Raw genomic sequence first — 15,905 nt, 5'->3', positions numbered from 1 at the left:
CAGGGGTAGGCGTCCCTCGGGCCTGTGCCTCATGAGCTGTGTGCCTCAGTGTCACGTTCTGTGTCACACGACCCTATGCCCTGCTTCTTGGGGTACCCGTGTGGCTTGGGGCTATGACCCAGTCCCAGCCCCATGCCTTCTACTCTGGGCAGCAGAGGCACCTGTCACAGCCTGTTACAGCTACCTCCAGGCCTCTGCCTAGCCTCAGGGCATTCCAGGGGCTTGGTGCCCTAGCCCCCTCATCCCGCCATGAGCCTCAACTGACCCTCAGACCCTCCCTCCTCTAGCACAGGATGGCACCCACCACTCTCAGGACCATCTCCCTAAGACAGAATGAACTGGATCCTGGGGGAAGGGGGACAAGGAAGAAAGAAAAGCATTCCGTATATTTGACATGGAATTTTTATTCAGAATATATTAAAAGCAATTAGAAATCCATAACTGTAAAACAATATAATAAAAATGAGCAAAAGTTTGGACAGACACTGCAAAAGAAGATATCCCCATGGCCAATATGCACATGAAAACATGCCTGTCATCATTAGTCATAAGGGAAATGCATAAATTAAAACCACAATGAGATAATACCAACACACCTCTAGAACGTCTGTAATGAAGACTGACCACATCGACCCTTGGTGAGGATGCAGAACAACCGAAATGCTCATATGTTGCTGGTGGGAGTGAAACACGAAGGACATTTTGGCAGTTTCTTAGGAACTTAAATATACACTTCTCATATGGCCCAGCAATTTCACTCCTACATGTCTAAATGAAAAGAACTGAAAACATATGTCTGTATAAAGATTTACACACACACATTTGCTTAGTAGCATTATGCATATGGCCGAACACTGGAAGCAACACAAAAGCTCATCATTGGGTAAATGGATAAACAAAATGTGCTTTATCCATAAAATGGAATACTCTCTGTCCATAAAAGGCAACAAACTACCAGTATCTCAGCAACATTGATGAATCTCAAAAACACAGTGCTGAACCAAAGAAGCTAGGAACAAAAGAGGACATACTATATAAGTCCATTTGAATGAAACTCTAGAAAGGCACGGATTGCATGGTGCACTGGGTGTGGTGCAAAAACAATGAATACTGTTATGCTGAAAAAAAGAAATATTTAAAAAAAAAGTGACAGGTACAAATAGTGATCACCTATAACATTTATCTTCTCAAAATCACTTTTGTTTCACAATATCAAAATGCTTCCACAACTGACAACAGATAAGTTACTCTCCATAGAAGAGAGGGTAAAAATATGGGAATCCTCTTTGTCTGATACACTGTTTTATTTTGTTCTGGCTTTAAGCTTTATGTTTTGCTAATGTGCTTCTAAATTCTGTGCAGTTGGCCACATTATTTGCTGAGAAAGAAGAGAGTAACACATGAATTGAGTAAATTATTGTTTTATTTGTATATTATGTCACACGATTAGAACCAGAGCGACTCCCAGAAACATTAGTCCATAGTCTTTACTGAAGAGTCTGTGTCTCACCATCCGTGCATGAAACTCCAAGAGGTTGATTTACTTTCAGAAGAAATCAACCGGAAATTACTAATGAGCCTTGATTTAACTCACTTGATACACAGCACAAACAGAAAGACATTTCACTTTTAAGGACAATTATAAACACAACGCACCCTATTACAGTCATTAAATCACTGATTTTGATGGTAAGATTGGAATGCAAGCAAGTAAAACAATTTATTTTTGAAGGCTGGGCTATTTCCATAGTCTCAATTATACCCCACCACTCGTTTTCTGCCAAAGCAATGACTATCCTAAGGAGAAGAAAATCTACCAAAGAAGAGGATGCTGTTGGATTCCTGGTGCTTGATGAAAAACAGGAAAGGGTGATTGCAATGAAAATGTTCACAACCTGGCGCTGAGGTGAGAGCAAAGCCCACACCGGTGGCTGCCGAAGACTCCGTGCCTTCCTCGGTTACCACCACGAACGACCTGTGCAGGAACTTCTGTGCGTGCAGCCTGGAGTGCGAGGACATCCCAGGATAGTCAGCTCTGCACACGCTGAAGGCTTCCCCCATCCCCATGGCTGACAAGACGGCCTCCAGATCATAACCATCCTCCACTTCAAACCGGGGCAAGTGCAATATCACATTCCTTTCTTTCATATGCCCAGGGCTTGTCCACTCTATTAATTTTTCTGGAGTTATTTGATCTATAATCTATTAAGAAAAATGGGGAGGGGAAAGTGATACGTTATCAATACAAAGTTGAAACATTGCAACACTGATTTGTTTCAGAAATTACTAATTTTAATAAATAAAAATAGAAATTTTATTTCACTAGACTCTTGTCTTTATATAGCAAGCACTTGTCTTATACTTCTTTATTTAAATTATCTGTGTATATGTGAGGCACACCTGGGTGGCTCGGTTGGTTAAGCAGCTGCCTTCAACTCAGGTCATGATCCCAGCGTCCTAGGATCGAGTCCCGCATCGGGCTCCTTGCTCACCAGGGAGCCTGCTTCTCTCTCTGTCTCTGCCTGCCACTCTATCTGCCTGTGCTCTCTCTCTCTCTCTCTCTCTCTCTCACAAATAAATAAATAAAATCTTTTAAAAATAAATAAATAAATAATCTGTGCATATGAATTTTTAAAGATGAGAAATGAGTTCTTATTCTATCAATCTAATATATATTATTTCATTTTTTACTGTTCCCCTGTAGTCTTTTATGAATATATGATATACAGTTTTTTATATTAAGTTGTATATTTATGTGAATTATATATAAATAAAATGTTATAATTAAAATAATTTATATGTTATATATATTTTTACATAGTTGCAATCTCTTTGAATGTCCATGTTACTTGTTTAAATGTAAACTTTTCACAAGCCTGTATCTCTCCTGAATATCTTCAAACAGGTGGATAATAAGTCCATCAAGCTCATAAATTTTGCCAAACATTCATCCATTCACTTTACAGTCTTCTAGTATGTATCCAGCATGACTGATGCTGATAGATACTGTAGATCCCAAAATAATGATGATAATGATGATGATGATAAATTTCAAACTAGGTATCCTAGTGTATTTAAGGCAGAAATTACTGATTTCAGTGAGGAAGGCAGTTTTTTTCTTTCAAATTATTTCTCTAAGGCAATCCTCACAACTGGGATTTTTGGGGTCAGAGTATAAATACTCTTAAAGCTTTCATATATATTGCCATTTTGCTGTCCCAAATTTTTCCAACATATAATGCTACTAGAGATGTTTCACAGCAGCAGAACAACATCTAGTATTATAATAATAGAGTATCTATCATTTATTGAGTACTTCCATGTACTGGACCCATTCTAAGTGATATCTTAGTCTAAGTTTAAATCAAAAAACTAAATCAAGAGGTTCAAGATTAAAGGTCTTATGGATTTGGGATGATGATTATGTCCTGATGTACGTTCATCCTTGGTTAAAAAAAATTACCATTCTGATAAGTGATGTTGATGATGAGGGAAGCTATGTATGTGTGGGGCCAGGGGATACGTGGGAAATCTCTGTACCTTTCTCTCGACTTTGCTGTAAACCTAATACTGCCCCCCCCAAAATTAAAATCTTTAAAAAGAAATTAATGGCCCAAGACAGAAATTCAGGAGGTCTAATAGCCTGCTGAACAGGATGCAAACTTTGCTGTATGTGCAAATGCAATTTTTCTAGGAAAAAGGTGCATAGAGATCAACCATTTCTCAGAAAGGTGGCTGATCTTTAGAATTCCCATATGACCTTAACTGTTCATTTTAGCTCATCCCCAAGTATTTTAACTCTGGTTGTTTCCAGTAAACCTGATACCATCTAATGCTTCTTTTAGACATCCATCTATAGAGATATTTTCTGCTTGGCACTGCCAGATGCCAGCTCCCTATCAGAAGTCCTGTTTCCAGGCTTACCTAGAAACCAGCTTTGGAATTCAAAGCTTCAGGAAATGAAAGTAAGATTGGGGAGACACAAGGTTTTTACCTTATCCAGACCATCAATGTCATTGGGCAGCAACACAAACATGCTTAAGTCGTTGTTTTTATATGGAATCCCCAGGATTTGGGCTTGTAAGTCTTCCAGGAAAGTGAAGCTAAAAGAATGGCACTGTGTCATCATTGGCACAGATTTGCTTGTACTCTGCAACAAAGTAACAGAGCATGCCATGTCAAAAGAGGCATAAGATGACCAAGTTAGCTCAGCAAAATAATTAGCTCAACAGAAAACAATGCTAAAGATCAGAGCCTCAGAGTCACCTTTGCTATCTACCACATTTGCTCAAATATGACTTTAGATTTTATACTCCATGTATAAACACAATAAATAAATAAAGGACCATACCTTATTCAGCCAAAATTCCTCCTCCTTGGTATTTTCTTTCTTAAACTCCCTGTCCCATTGCCCTTTAAAATAAACTATGTTCACCAGCACCAGCTTGGTGAAGCTGTTTAGAGAACCATCTGGAAACAGGTCCTTGATTTTTTCTGCAAACGAACAACAACAAAAAAATTGGCCCATCTTCAAAATCACAAGTGCTATGCATGGCAGATATGATGCAGATGGACTTGACTCATCATTAAAAACTCAGCCAGGTCAGCACCTGAAGGCCTTGCCGACAACAGGTTTGCTGGCAGAATCGTAGGGAGGTTCTCACTTTGCCCATCTCCTATTTATCCCATTGGATAAATTGAGGTGTGATGGTTAAGAGTTCAAGCTCTGGGATCAGATTGCCTCTGTTAACATCCAGTTTTGCCTCTTACAGGTTGAGGAATCTCAGACAAGTTATTTAAGCTCGCTGTGCCTCAGTTTCCAAATCTGTAAAACAGGAATAAAACCTGCCTCATAGAGTTTTTGCAAGGAATAAATGACTTAATATGTGTAAAGCACTTATAGTTATCTGGCTCTTAAGAAGCATTTAGTAAGTGTTACCTGTTATTATTTTTACCCATTTGATATAGTTACCACCCAAAACTTAGAGATTTATTCTATTACTGGAAAAGGTGCTAATGTTTTTGTCCCTGGGATTAGTCTATTCCACACTAAATACTGCCTTCAATCAACCATTTGACAGGCCCTCTTTTTTCCTGCTCTTTCAAATTTTAGTTCATTTTTTGGACTAAGTATAAAGACCCAAAAATGGACTGCAAAATAATAATGTCTTCCTAATAACTGGAATTTTTTAAAAATGTATTCTGAAACTCTAACACTAAAGTATCAGCTCTTGCTCCCTAAGTTCTATTTCCGTATTAATAGTCCCATCTGATATTTCTTGAGCATTTGCCTCATGCTAAGGGATAAAGAGGGAGGAAGAAGTGAAGGCTCTGTCAAGCTCTCTGTTGTGGAGGAGGCTGAAAGTTTTTATCACCACTGTTTAATGCTCAAGTGGAGATGAAGCCTGGGCAGCCCCAGCTACAGGTAGTAAAAGGCACGTCTTGATGGGAAGAGACCGAAAGTTTCTCACTTGACAAAGAGAAAGGATAAACCCTGTGATATTTCCACTTATGGACCCAGACTCAGAAAGGAAGGATCTGATATAAAGGAAAAGAAGTGAACACAACAGAGACAGGAGTCCAGTTTCAGGAGCCCCAAAGATACCATGATCCACAACCTCATGCAAATCATTCTCCACTATGTGTTTCCAAGAAGTTGGCTTTCTTTGGTGCCTCTCTGGTGCCCCTCAGCTCCCTCCCATTTTCTGAGACCATTCCACCATCTGTAGGGTCTTCTCCCATTCCTCGTGCCCAGTGCTGCCCTTCTAACTCTGAAAAATTTATCTCAAGTCTTCACCTCCCCAAATCTTGTACAGCCTGGCCCCACATGCAGTATCAAGCTCAGGTCTTCTCTCAGTGCAGATACTCAAGAAGTGTTTTATGTTCAGTGACTGATCCATACTCTACCATTTGTTTGGCTTTCAACCCAGGAGTTAATCTTCTTTCGAGTTTCATCTGCTGCATTTACAAAATCAACAGGTTCCAGAGAGGCATGGTAATATTTTTCCACGTAATCTAAGTATTTCTTCAGGAGGAACAGAGAAAGAATACAAAGGTTGAAAATTCAATCTATATATTTCTTACATATCTAAGTAAATGTGTTTCTACATTAAGATAACTAATATTGTTAGCAGGGAATTTGGGACCCGGGCAAATCACTTTGAGTACTTCCATACATGTTTTTTTCAGGTGCAATAGGGGTAAGGCAAAACTCCGAATTACACTGCCAGAATTAAAAAGAAACTCCCAAACGGTCTGGATGTCTGGAGAACAGGCAGGGGAACACACTCAGTGATATGGGCTAAACCAGGCCATCAGCTGAGGCAGTATGTCTTCAGGACCCACAGTCACAGAAGGGCCATTGGCCATTCATGAATACCACTCACAGATGTGGTGGACACAGCAAAACTTACTTGAAGGAAGAGGTATGTCTTTTCTCCAAATAGCTTGTTGGTTATTTTTAGTTCAAAATCACTAGTGGGTTTGCCTATCTCATCCAGAAACTCTTGGAATTGGTGATGTATTTCTTCTGTCTTGTCAATCTTCAAAATCAAAACAAAATATATGTATATGTATATACATATATGTACATATGTATATGTATGCATATATATGTATAATGTGCTGTGTTCTTAAAATAAAGTAAGCTTAAGAAAAGAAAATGTTATTAAGGAAATCCTAAGGAAGAGAAAATACATTTATAGTACTGTGTTACATTTATCCAAAGGAAATTCTAATCTAAGTGGACCTGTGCCATTCAACCCCATGTTATTCAAGGGTCAACTGTACATGAATATCAATGACTGGGGATTTCAAAGCCAGTGGGGTCAGGTCCCACTCTCTCTATGATTGTATGAGACTGGCCAATGCACATGGCTAAGTGGAATAGATATTGGTATAATCCCATTGGCAAACAATTTGTTAATATTTAATGAAGTCAAACACACATAAACCCTACCTTCCAGGTATATACTGTAGACGATTGCTGTCCCATAGAAATACAATGCAAGGCACAAATGTGAACCACATATATAATCTTAGATTTTCCGTAACTACATTCTTAAATGTAAAAAGAAACAGATGGAATCAAATTTAATATTATATTTTTTTCCAACCAAATCTATCTAAACATCATTTCAATGTAACTATAATACATAATTATATATTAATATAATATATAAGTATTATATATTATTTCAACAAAAATAATATATAAAAATTAACAAAATATTTTACATATGTTACATTAAAAAATGTATATTTGGTCTCTTTCTCCAATTCCTAACAGAATTTTTAAGCCTTGTAATTTGCTGAGTGATAGGGGTACCTGGAGCATCTTTTGTTTTTAATATTTGCTCTTTGATCCCAGTTCCTGACACAGAACTCCTAAATCCCTTGGAATTTCCTCGTATAGGAGCATCTTTTGTTCTAATAAAACAACTCTTGGTAGGATCCTGAACAGCTTCAAGGGGGAGTGTGGGGGGAGCTGGTCACCAGAAAAGACCAAACCATAATTACAAGCTTAGAATTTTCAGGCCCATCTCCCATCTTCAAGGAAAAGGAGAAGGGCTAGAGACAGAACTAATAATTGATCATGCCTATATGATAAAGCTTTCATAAAAAACCCTGAACTACAGTGTTTAACATTCATGTGTTGGGTCGGGGGGGTGATAACTCCAAAGTCTGCAGGGATAGAAGCTCTTGCTCTTGGGACAATTTGAGACCTAACCCTATATAACTCTTCATCTACCTGTTCATTTGTATCCTTTACAGTAAACTAGTGTTTCCCTGAGTTCTGTGGGCCATTATAGCAAACTATCAAACCTAAGTAGGGGGTACTGGGATCCTGCGATTTATAGCCAAGTTGGAGAGAAGTGTGGGTAATCTGGGAACTCACTTCCTTGCAATTGGCATCTGAAGTAGGACAAGTCTCATGGAATGGAGCCCTTAATGTTTGGGGTCTGCTCTGACTGCAGGCAGTTAATATCACAATTATTTAATGTGAGGAGGAAAAAAAAACACATTTGGTGTCACAAGTGTGAGTAGTGGAGCAGTTTTCCTTCAACAAATCTTAAAATTGTCAAGATCTCCTACTAAGATCTTGAAATTCAGTTTTTAAAAGCAAAGCTCAGAATACTCTGAATTCATGTAATATAATCAAATGTACATCTGGCATATCTTTGGGCAGCCCATTCTACTCATCTGTTTTCTCATCTATTAAGAAAGGAGATTAGAGTGGATGGCCTCCAAGACAGGCCCCAGTCCTAATATCCTTTCAGTCAGTAATTCTATTCTTTTTTGTACCTCTGTGGCTCACAGAAAAGTCCTGAGAAATGGACAGAGTTGCTATGCAGAGCCATACAGTTTGTGACCTGCACAAACTTGGAATTCAACCTTTAGCCCCATCACCAAGCCAGGAGTGGGCACCTATCCAATGGGGTGTTTGTTTTTCTAATTCCCATAAAGATTCTGTACAAGCTACTATACTTGAGAGGGGGAAGGCTCTGAAAACAACTGTGTTTCTTGATTGAGTGGACAGTGGAGCAGCTGTGTGACCCAATTTGGTTGCACAAATTTTGTGAGGAAGCCTGACTCTCCACATATGCCACTAAGTCAACCAGACAACCTGGCCATGTGGGACTGTGAAATGAACAGCTCATATTGCTAGGTGATTGGAGCTATGATTTTATGAGCATCTGGGACTGAGCTATGACTACTGTCAGGCAGATGTACCCCTCCTGAGACCTCTAACCATCTCCAGATTCCAGCCCTGACCAATGAACTTCCCCACATTTGAGCATATTATTCTTTAGGTAAGGAATACTACATCCCTAGAGCTGGAAGAGACCCTAAGAAGTCAGTGGTCCTGTGCTAATATATTTTTAAAATAAAATATCAATAAGGGGTTTAAAATAAAAATGGAATGTAGTAATAGCATTGCCTATTACCACCGCCATCATTACCAGGTGAGTCACCAGTGTGTTCCAGATACTCCACTGGACACATCATGGAGGCTCAAAGAAAATAACTTGCCCAAGGTAGCATGGCTATTAAGTCACTGGGTCAGGATTTAAACTCAAATCTGTTTAACTCTTAAACCCATTCACACTGCCATAGGGACTTTGCAGTCTATGCACACTTAACATCAGAGTGGTCAAAGCGCTTTAAAGTCTCCTCAAGGCACGTGGGTGGCTCAGTCGGTTGACCATCTGATCCTTGGCTTCAGCTCAGGTCACGATCTTAGAATCCTGAGATCACGCCTCACATCGTGGGCTCTTTCTCTCCCTCTCCCTCCCCCTCTGCTTCTCCCCCAGTTCGTGCTCTCTCCCCCTCTCTAAATAAGTAAATCTTTTTTTAAAAGTCTCCCTTAATATTAAGGGTGTATTATTGTAAAATACCAGCAACCCCACTTGGCTGCAGTGTTTGTAATTGCTTAAAAATAAGTATAAACTATTAGCTCTCCTACACATTTTCCCAGGGAGCCCACATCAACGAAGCAGCCATCCTGAAGGTTGCAACACCTGTCTCCTCACCATTTGTTCTTCGGTTTTGACTTTTGAGCCCTCTGCGTCTTTTTCAGAGAAAAGCATCTGGAAGGGACAGAAAATAGTCTGGTTGTGGTCAGAACAGAGAAATCCTCACACAGAATTAGTAAAATGTTAAAGAAACGTCAGTGGTAAACAGGTCATATTTCTCTCCTTTGCAAAATCATGCAAAGGTCTCAACTGCCCATTGATCTCTCCTACAGTGGTTTGGCCATTCATGTATTGACATTTGATGTGTCATTTATAGCCCAGTGGGCACTACGCAACATCTTCCAGAAGGTTCTGTTCTTCACACTCTATATTTAATTATGAGGTTAATGACTTTGAACAAGGCCACATCAATCCCCACTCAAAGGAATTTCAAGCACCAGAGAACAGATGGCATGGCGGTATTTGGAGAAGGAGGAGGACTTCCCTGACAGATCTGAAATTGCTCTGTGTCTTCATATGCATTCTCGGTTTCCCAACCCCATTTCAAAGTAACGCTGGCTGGCTGCCCCCAGCAACCAGCCCGTGTGGGACAGCAGTGAGAGCCTCCCTACCTTCTGTAACTGGACCGAGGCAGCTTCTTGGGCCTCCAGGACGAGCATGCCAATGGCAGCTGAAATGCCCACAGGGGAAAAGAAAATGTTGCCATCTTGTATTTTATTCAGCTTTTGGAAGAGACTAAACCCAAACTGAGTGTATGCTGCACCAGGCGAATCCATGAAGATTCCAGCAAGATCTGGAACAACAGTCAAAAACCAAACAAGAACATCTCACTTATTTGAATTGCTTTCTATCAGAGGAGCCCTTCCTGCTTCTCTTCCCCTCCCTGCAGTGATTCAAAAAATAGAGATTTTCACCCTGCCAGGGAAAACTCACTGCAGTCAGCTTCTCCCCCCTCTCTCGGTCTTCTCTGAGCAGGAGACGAGACTCAGTCTGGCAGCAGACAGTGTTTCTGTTCTCATTTCCCCAGGCAGCAGGGTTAACGCCTAAATGGTTTCCTTCTCTCTTGTCCTCTCCCAGAGCCTGCCTGTATCTGCCTGCCCACTGCCTCCTCCTGTGCTAATCTTCCCCAGGCAGGCCCAGCCCTTGCCTATTCCTGTCTTGCTGTCCAGCTGCTGGCCCATGGTCAGACCAGGGGAAGGCCTAGGAATCCCTGCCGACCTCAGGTCCAAGCAGTGTTCTCCAATCCAGCCTTAAAATAATAAAGCCAATACTGGCTCCTCAATACTTTCTATTTCTCAAGATTGAGATCTAGTGCAGCGAATGGCATGTTACATTCATTCTCTGAAACCCCAATCCCTAACTGCATGCAAACTTGACTCTGGGCAGAACTTTCCCTGAGGGACAAAGATAAAACTCTTTGCCGTGGATTATTAAGTAGGAGTGAGAGTGTTTTCTCTTCTATACTTTTCTATATTGTCTCAGGCTTGTACCATGAGTTCATATTACTTTCGTTATCTCACACAAAAAGAAATAATTTTGAAGAGCAATTAATATTTACCAAAATAAATAAAGCACACTTTGCGGTGCCTAGGTGGCTCAGTGGGTTAAGCCTCTGCTTTTGGCTCCAGTCATGGTCTCAGGGTCCTGGGATCGAGCACCGCATCGGGTTCTCTGCTTGGCAGGGCGCCTGCTTCCCCCAATCTCTCTTCCTGCCTCTTTGCCTACTTGTGATCTCTCTCTGTCAAATAAATAAATAAAATCTTTTAATAAATAAATAAATAAAACACACTTTATAATTTCTTCCCCACCAGCTATGTTATAAGTAATTTACAAAGGCTTTCAGAAAAATCCTAAAACAAGAATGAGATTAATGCAGAACAAAATTTTTTGCAAGCTTAAATACTTTGAAGGGTTTTGGCCATCAAGGGCCCATCCCTGCTAAGGCATTCTACATCTGCTGTTAAAACCCCCAAGTTGCCTTGTGGGAATTCCTTGCAAGTTAACTGAGAAATAAAATGAATTAACTTACCGTCAAACAAGATGAAGATACACTGTCATGGCTCTGTAGGCTCTGCATTAAATAAAACCAGCCCAAGGAAAACTATGCACAACAAAACTACTTCTCTCAAATCAACAAACCTCAAGGGTTCTTAAAACACAGAAGTCTTCAGCTAAAGCCAAAGAAAGAACTTACCTGATTTTTGAAGAGACAGAGGTGGCTGACAAGGAACCAGGAAACACATGTAACATGAGTTGTTGAGATCTTAAATTTATAGTGCTCTGCCTCTCCCTAGTCATTATTGTTGCCTTTCCAGTGAAACAACCTTTGATTTCTCAATGACGATTTCCCTAATAAAAATTAGGATACAAGGCTTTTGACAAAACTGAGGATTGGATTTCCTATTTCTTCCACTCGTAGCCATAAAGTTATGCACTTGTCAGCTAATTGTTCTGGGAACTCAAAAAGGCTGCACCTTATGACGTAGAGGAATAGAGTGTAAATTCTTGAATTCCCTTATAAAGGATTTTGGTGGGCGCCTGGGTGGCTCAATGGCTTAAGCCTCTGCCTTTGGCTCAGGTCATGATCTCAGGATCCTGGGATTGAGCCCCACATCAGGCTCTCTGCTCAGCGGAGAGCCTGCTTCCTCCACCTCTCTCTCTCTGCCGCCTCTCCTCCTACTTGTGATCTCTCTCTCTCTCTCTCTGTCAAATAAATAAATAAAATTAAAAAAAAAAAGGATTTTGGAATTCCAAGTATAAAGAGATAAAAATCAACCAGACAGCAAAATAAGACTAAAAGCAGGAGCTCAACTCAGGACCAAAATGGCCAAGTCAAGTGAATTTTGGCCCAGGTGGAAAGACTATGAAAGGGCCTTCCTCCCCAGTGTTCTTAGGGATCCTCTGGAAAAAATTGTTCAGAGCACTGGTTCTCCATCTTAGATACACATTAAAATCTCCTGGGAAACAAACAAACAAAAACAATGCCCAGACAACTTAAGTGAGCATTTTCTAGGGTGAGAATAAGACATTGGAATTTTTATCACCCCAGGTGATTACGATGTGCAGCCAAGGTTGGAAACCACTGGTTTATAGCTTGACGAAGATCTGATTTAATGCATACTTTACTTACCGTGGGTGTACAAGGTTGCGTCCTGACAAGCCCAGTCTCTGCAATAAAGTTAACTTAGCAGTTGTATTATTTTAAGATATCAGATGAAAAGAAGAAAATGAAAGAAAGCTATCTTGCTAGAAAAGAACCAGAAAAATTAGTGAGAAATTTGGGGCAGGCAGTGACCACACACATATACACACCACCCACCACTCTTGTTCCCAAGCATTCTTTCCACGAATTATGAAATCCCTCATTTTAGTTGACTCAGTAAACATTCGCTGAGTGTCTACTATGTACCAAACACTGGGCTAAGGACCAATAATTCATAAACATCCAACAAGCTCCCTGATTTCAGGAAAGCAACACTATTTTAAATAATCAATAAATTACATCTCCAAATCCCAGTTATTTTCTGCTAATCCAGAGGTATCCCTATTGTCTCTACTAACTCATTTAAGAAACAATGTTTCTACTAGGTATTTATCCAAAAGATACAAACGTATTGATTCAAAGGGACACACCCAACCCAATGTTTATAGCAGCAATGTCCACAACTGCCAAAATATGGAAAAGAGCCCAGATGTACATCTACAGATGAATAGATAAAGAAGAGGTGATGTGTGTGTGTGTGTGTGTGTGTGTGTGTGTGTGTGTAGGGGGGGGCAGAGAGAGAATATTACTCAGCCATCAAAAAGAATGAAATCTTGCCATTTGCAATGATGTGGATGGAACTAGAGAGTATTATGCTAATCAAAATAAGTCAATCAGAGAGAGACAAATATCATATGATTTCACTCATGTGGAGAATTTAAGAAACAAAACAGATAAACATAGGGGAAGGGAAAGAAAAATAAAACAAGAGAAAAACAGGGAGGCAAACCATAGAGACGCTTCACTATAGAGAACAAACCAAGGGGTCCTAGATGGGAGATTGGTGGGGGAATGTGATGGGCATTAAGGAGGGCACACTAGGTTTTGTGTGTAAAGGATGAGTCACTGAATTCTACCTCTGAAACTGTATATTAATACACTGTATGTTAAATAAATCGACATAAAAAATTGATGAATTGACATAAAAATTTTAAAAAAATAAACAGTTCTTGGACTATTCTCAGCTTTAGTCTTGGGTAAAGGGTATGAAGATTTGTCATTGTTTCCAAGAAACAAATCATAGAAGGACATCTTAACTCTTCCCTCTCACCTGCAAGTCTGCCAAAGGAAGTAGCTCAGTGATACACCTTCTAAGGGCACAGGTAATATATGTGCCAATCTCAACATTCACAATTCACCTTCTGTTTTTTAATATTCTGATTATAGCTCTTTAAGCAAACTCAAAACAGTATTTAATTAATTTTACCTTCTCATTGTCACTGAGAGATACACCAATTGAGTAAGATTTGGAAAGAATCAGCACGTGGTTATGGAGTTAAGACTGGATGCCATTGAAATGAAGATGTTGGGTTTTTTTAAATGGTATGAAATCTTTGAGTTGGCAATAATTCTTTATGTTTGAACATCCCTATCAGTATTTGTCTTCTAATTTCTTTTTATGTGACCCTAGATCCCCTATTCAATGGCCCAGCTACCTCCACAAGACGTCTGCTTTGTCCTAATGCATTTCCTCTACCAGGCACTTTCACAGGGAGGCCTAGCTTTCCCCTGCGGACCACACATCCCACATTCTTCCCTGAGACCGCTACTCATATCTTGGGTTCAGGAAGCAAGGTTCCCATGCCTCGTGCCATGCATTTGCTCCGCATGAAGCATTTCTTCCTTTGATCACCTTCAGTGTTCCCCTTAGAGACTGACCCCTTCTTTCCCCAAGCATATCTCCCCCCACCCACCACTCTGCACACACAAGTTCTTCCTGTCTTCTCTAACCCCACCACCCCTCTGTATATCTTCACAATCCATGCTGGAGGCATTTCACACTTTCCTGACCCTCCCCTTCCCTCTCCTCTGTGATCCACATACATGGTCACCCTTTGGGTGTCATCACCACCAGGAACTGCTCCTACTGGAAATTACTGGCCTCCAAAATTCCCCCCTCTGGTTACAGATTCTCATCCTTGTTCTTCCTAAACCTAATCTTCAATGTCATCACAACCTCCAATGGCTGGACCCCTCCCTAACCTACTATTTCATCAGCTCTCTCCTCCCAGTATCAAAAATGTCCCAACGGTAGAAAATACATTGACACTTGGAAACCATAAAAGTGGTTCCAGTGCTTCCGAGCGAGGACATGAAAATAATTAAGCCCTGACCCAGAGTACTCAGGGGTTCCCCACCTATCCCAAGTTTAGACACAACCTCTGCACATCTGTGACTGATATTGGCATGTGACATTTTTCTTCTTCAAGCCTTTAATGTAATGGCTGCTGCTAGGTCCCAAGAAGATTCCCTTTGCCAGACAGTGCTCCTGTCACCAGGCTGCCGTTCTGGTTGACAGTTCAAGTGGGAGCCACGCAGCACGCCACCCCCAGCCAGGGCACACCTCAGCTGTGACTCACTGGCATAAAGATATAAAAGGACAGGACAGTCCCCTTGCGACAAAACAGGGCTCATTTCGTAGTGTAATTTGTCCTCCAGAGCTTCAGCCACAGGATCAGAGTGAATCCAGCCTGTAGCTGAGACATGATTGATGAACAGGTTTCCCTTCCCTGTCCTGCTTCTCTCAAGGAAACCCTCTCCTCTCCTCCCCACCCAGAAAACTCACTGAACAAGAACTCCGATCTGCAGCACTGCTTCTAGAGAAGCTAAACCAAGACCACGCATCTTCATATCTATCCCAAGCTCTCTCGCTGTTTTTGCTTTCTAAACATTCCTTGGAAATTCTTGCACACAATCTCCTTTAGATGAGCTTTTCCAAGGCCTATGGAAATTTCCCTGGAGATTTAGATTGGAACATTTAGAACTGATAGATCAATGTGGGAGATATTGTCAGCTTTACATACTTTACATACTGTTCCTCTTACACGTTCCTCAGTAGAGTTCACAGATAGAAAGGAATGGAGGAAATAAAGAGATGGAAAACCAGTTTTGTCTTTGTGAGCAAAAATGAAACAAGTATGCCCACTATCACTGCTCCCCTTCAAAACTGAACCAGGGCTGGAAGAAAGAATAGGGGGAAAAAAAGATGAATTCAGCAAATGTGACAACGCAACTGAATAAGTTTCAAGACCCAAAACAAAATAAAATTATTCACAGAGGAATTGACACACACATTATAAGAATTTAAAGGTGGGTATAGCAAAATTGCTGAATACAAGGTGACTATTAAAAATATCAAATACTGTTTATAAACTAGCAACATACAA

At 40.5% G+C, this 15,905-nt stretch overlaps 1 protein-coding gene across 3 annotated transcripts; it reads right to left on the bottom strand.

Moving 5' to 3' along the window:
* Positions 1-388: 388 nt before the first annotated feature.
* SERPINB13 (serpin family B member 13) lies at positions 389-11,093 on the bottom strand. Of its 3 annotated transcripts, XM_004745600.3 has the most exons (8): positions 11,035-11,093; positions 10,088-10,269; positions 9,534-9,590; positions 6,414-6,542; positions 5,908-6,025; positions 4,352-4,494; positions 3,995-4,150; positions 389-2,202 (listed from the first exon to the last, which is right to left on the bottom strand). In XM_004745600.3, exons 2-8 carry the CDS (start codon positions 10,250-10,252, stop codon positions 1,798-1,800), a joined length of 1,173 nt encoding a protein of 390 aa, XP_004745657.1. In that variant the 5' UTR covers positions 10,253-10,269; positions 11,035-11,093; the 3' UTR covers positions 389-1,797. The 3 variants fall into 3 exon arrangements, with proteins under 3 accessions (XP_004745657.1, XP_004745660.1, XP_044921639.1); XM_004745603.3 differs by lacking the exon at positions 6,414-6,542; XM_045065704.1 differs by lacking the exons at positions 6,414-6,542; positions 9,534-9,590; positions 10,088-10,269; positions 11,035-11,093 and having other exon boundaries at positions 4,352-4,825.
* Positions 11,094-15,905: the final 4,812 nt, after the last annotated feature.

This window comes from Mustela putorius, unplaced genomic scaffold (genome assembly GCF_011764305.1).
Source record: "Mustela putorius furo isolate JIRA1106 unplaced genomic scaffold, ASM1176430v1.1 tig00003858_pilon_pilon_pilon, whole genome shotgun sequence".
In the NCBI taxonomy this organism is placed as follows: domain Eukaryota; kingdom Metazoa; phylum Chordata; class Mammalia; order Carnivora; family Mustelidae; genus Mustela; species Mustela putorius.
This window is presented reverse-complemented; position numbering and strand designations above follow the sequence as displayed.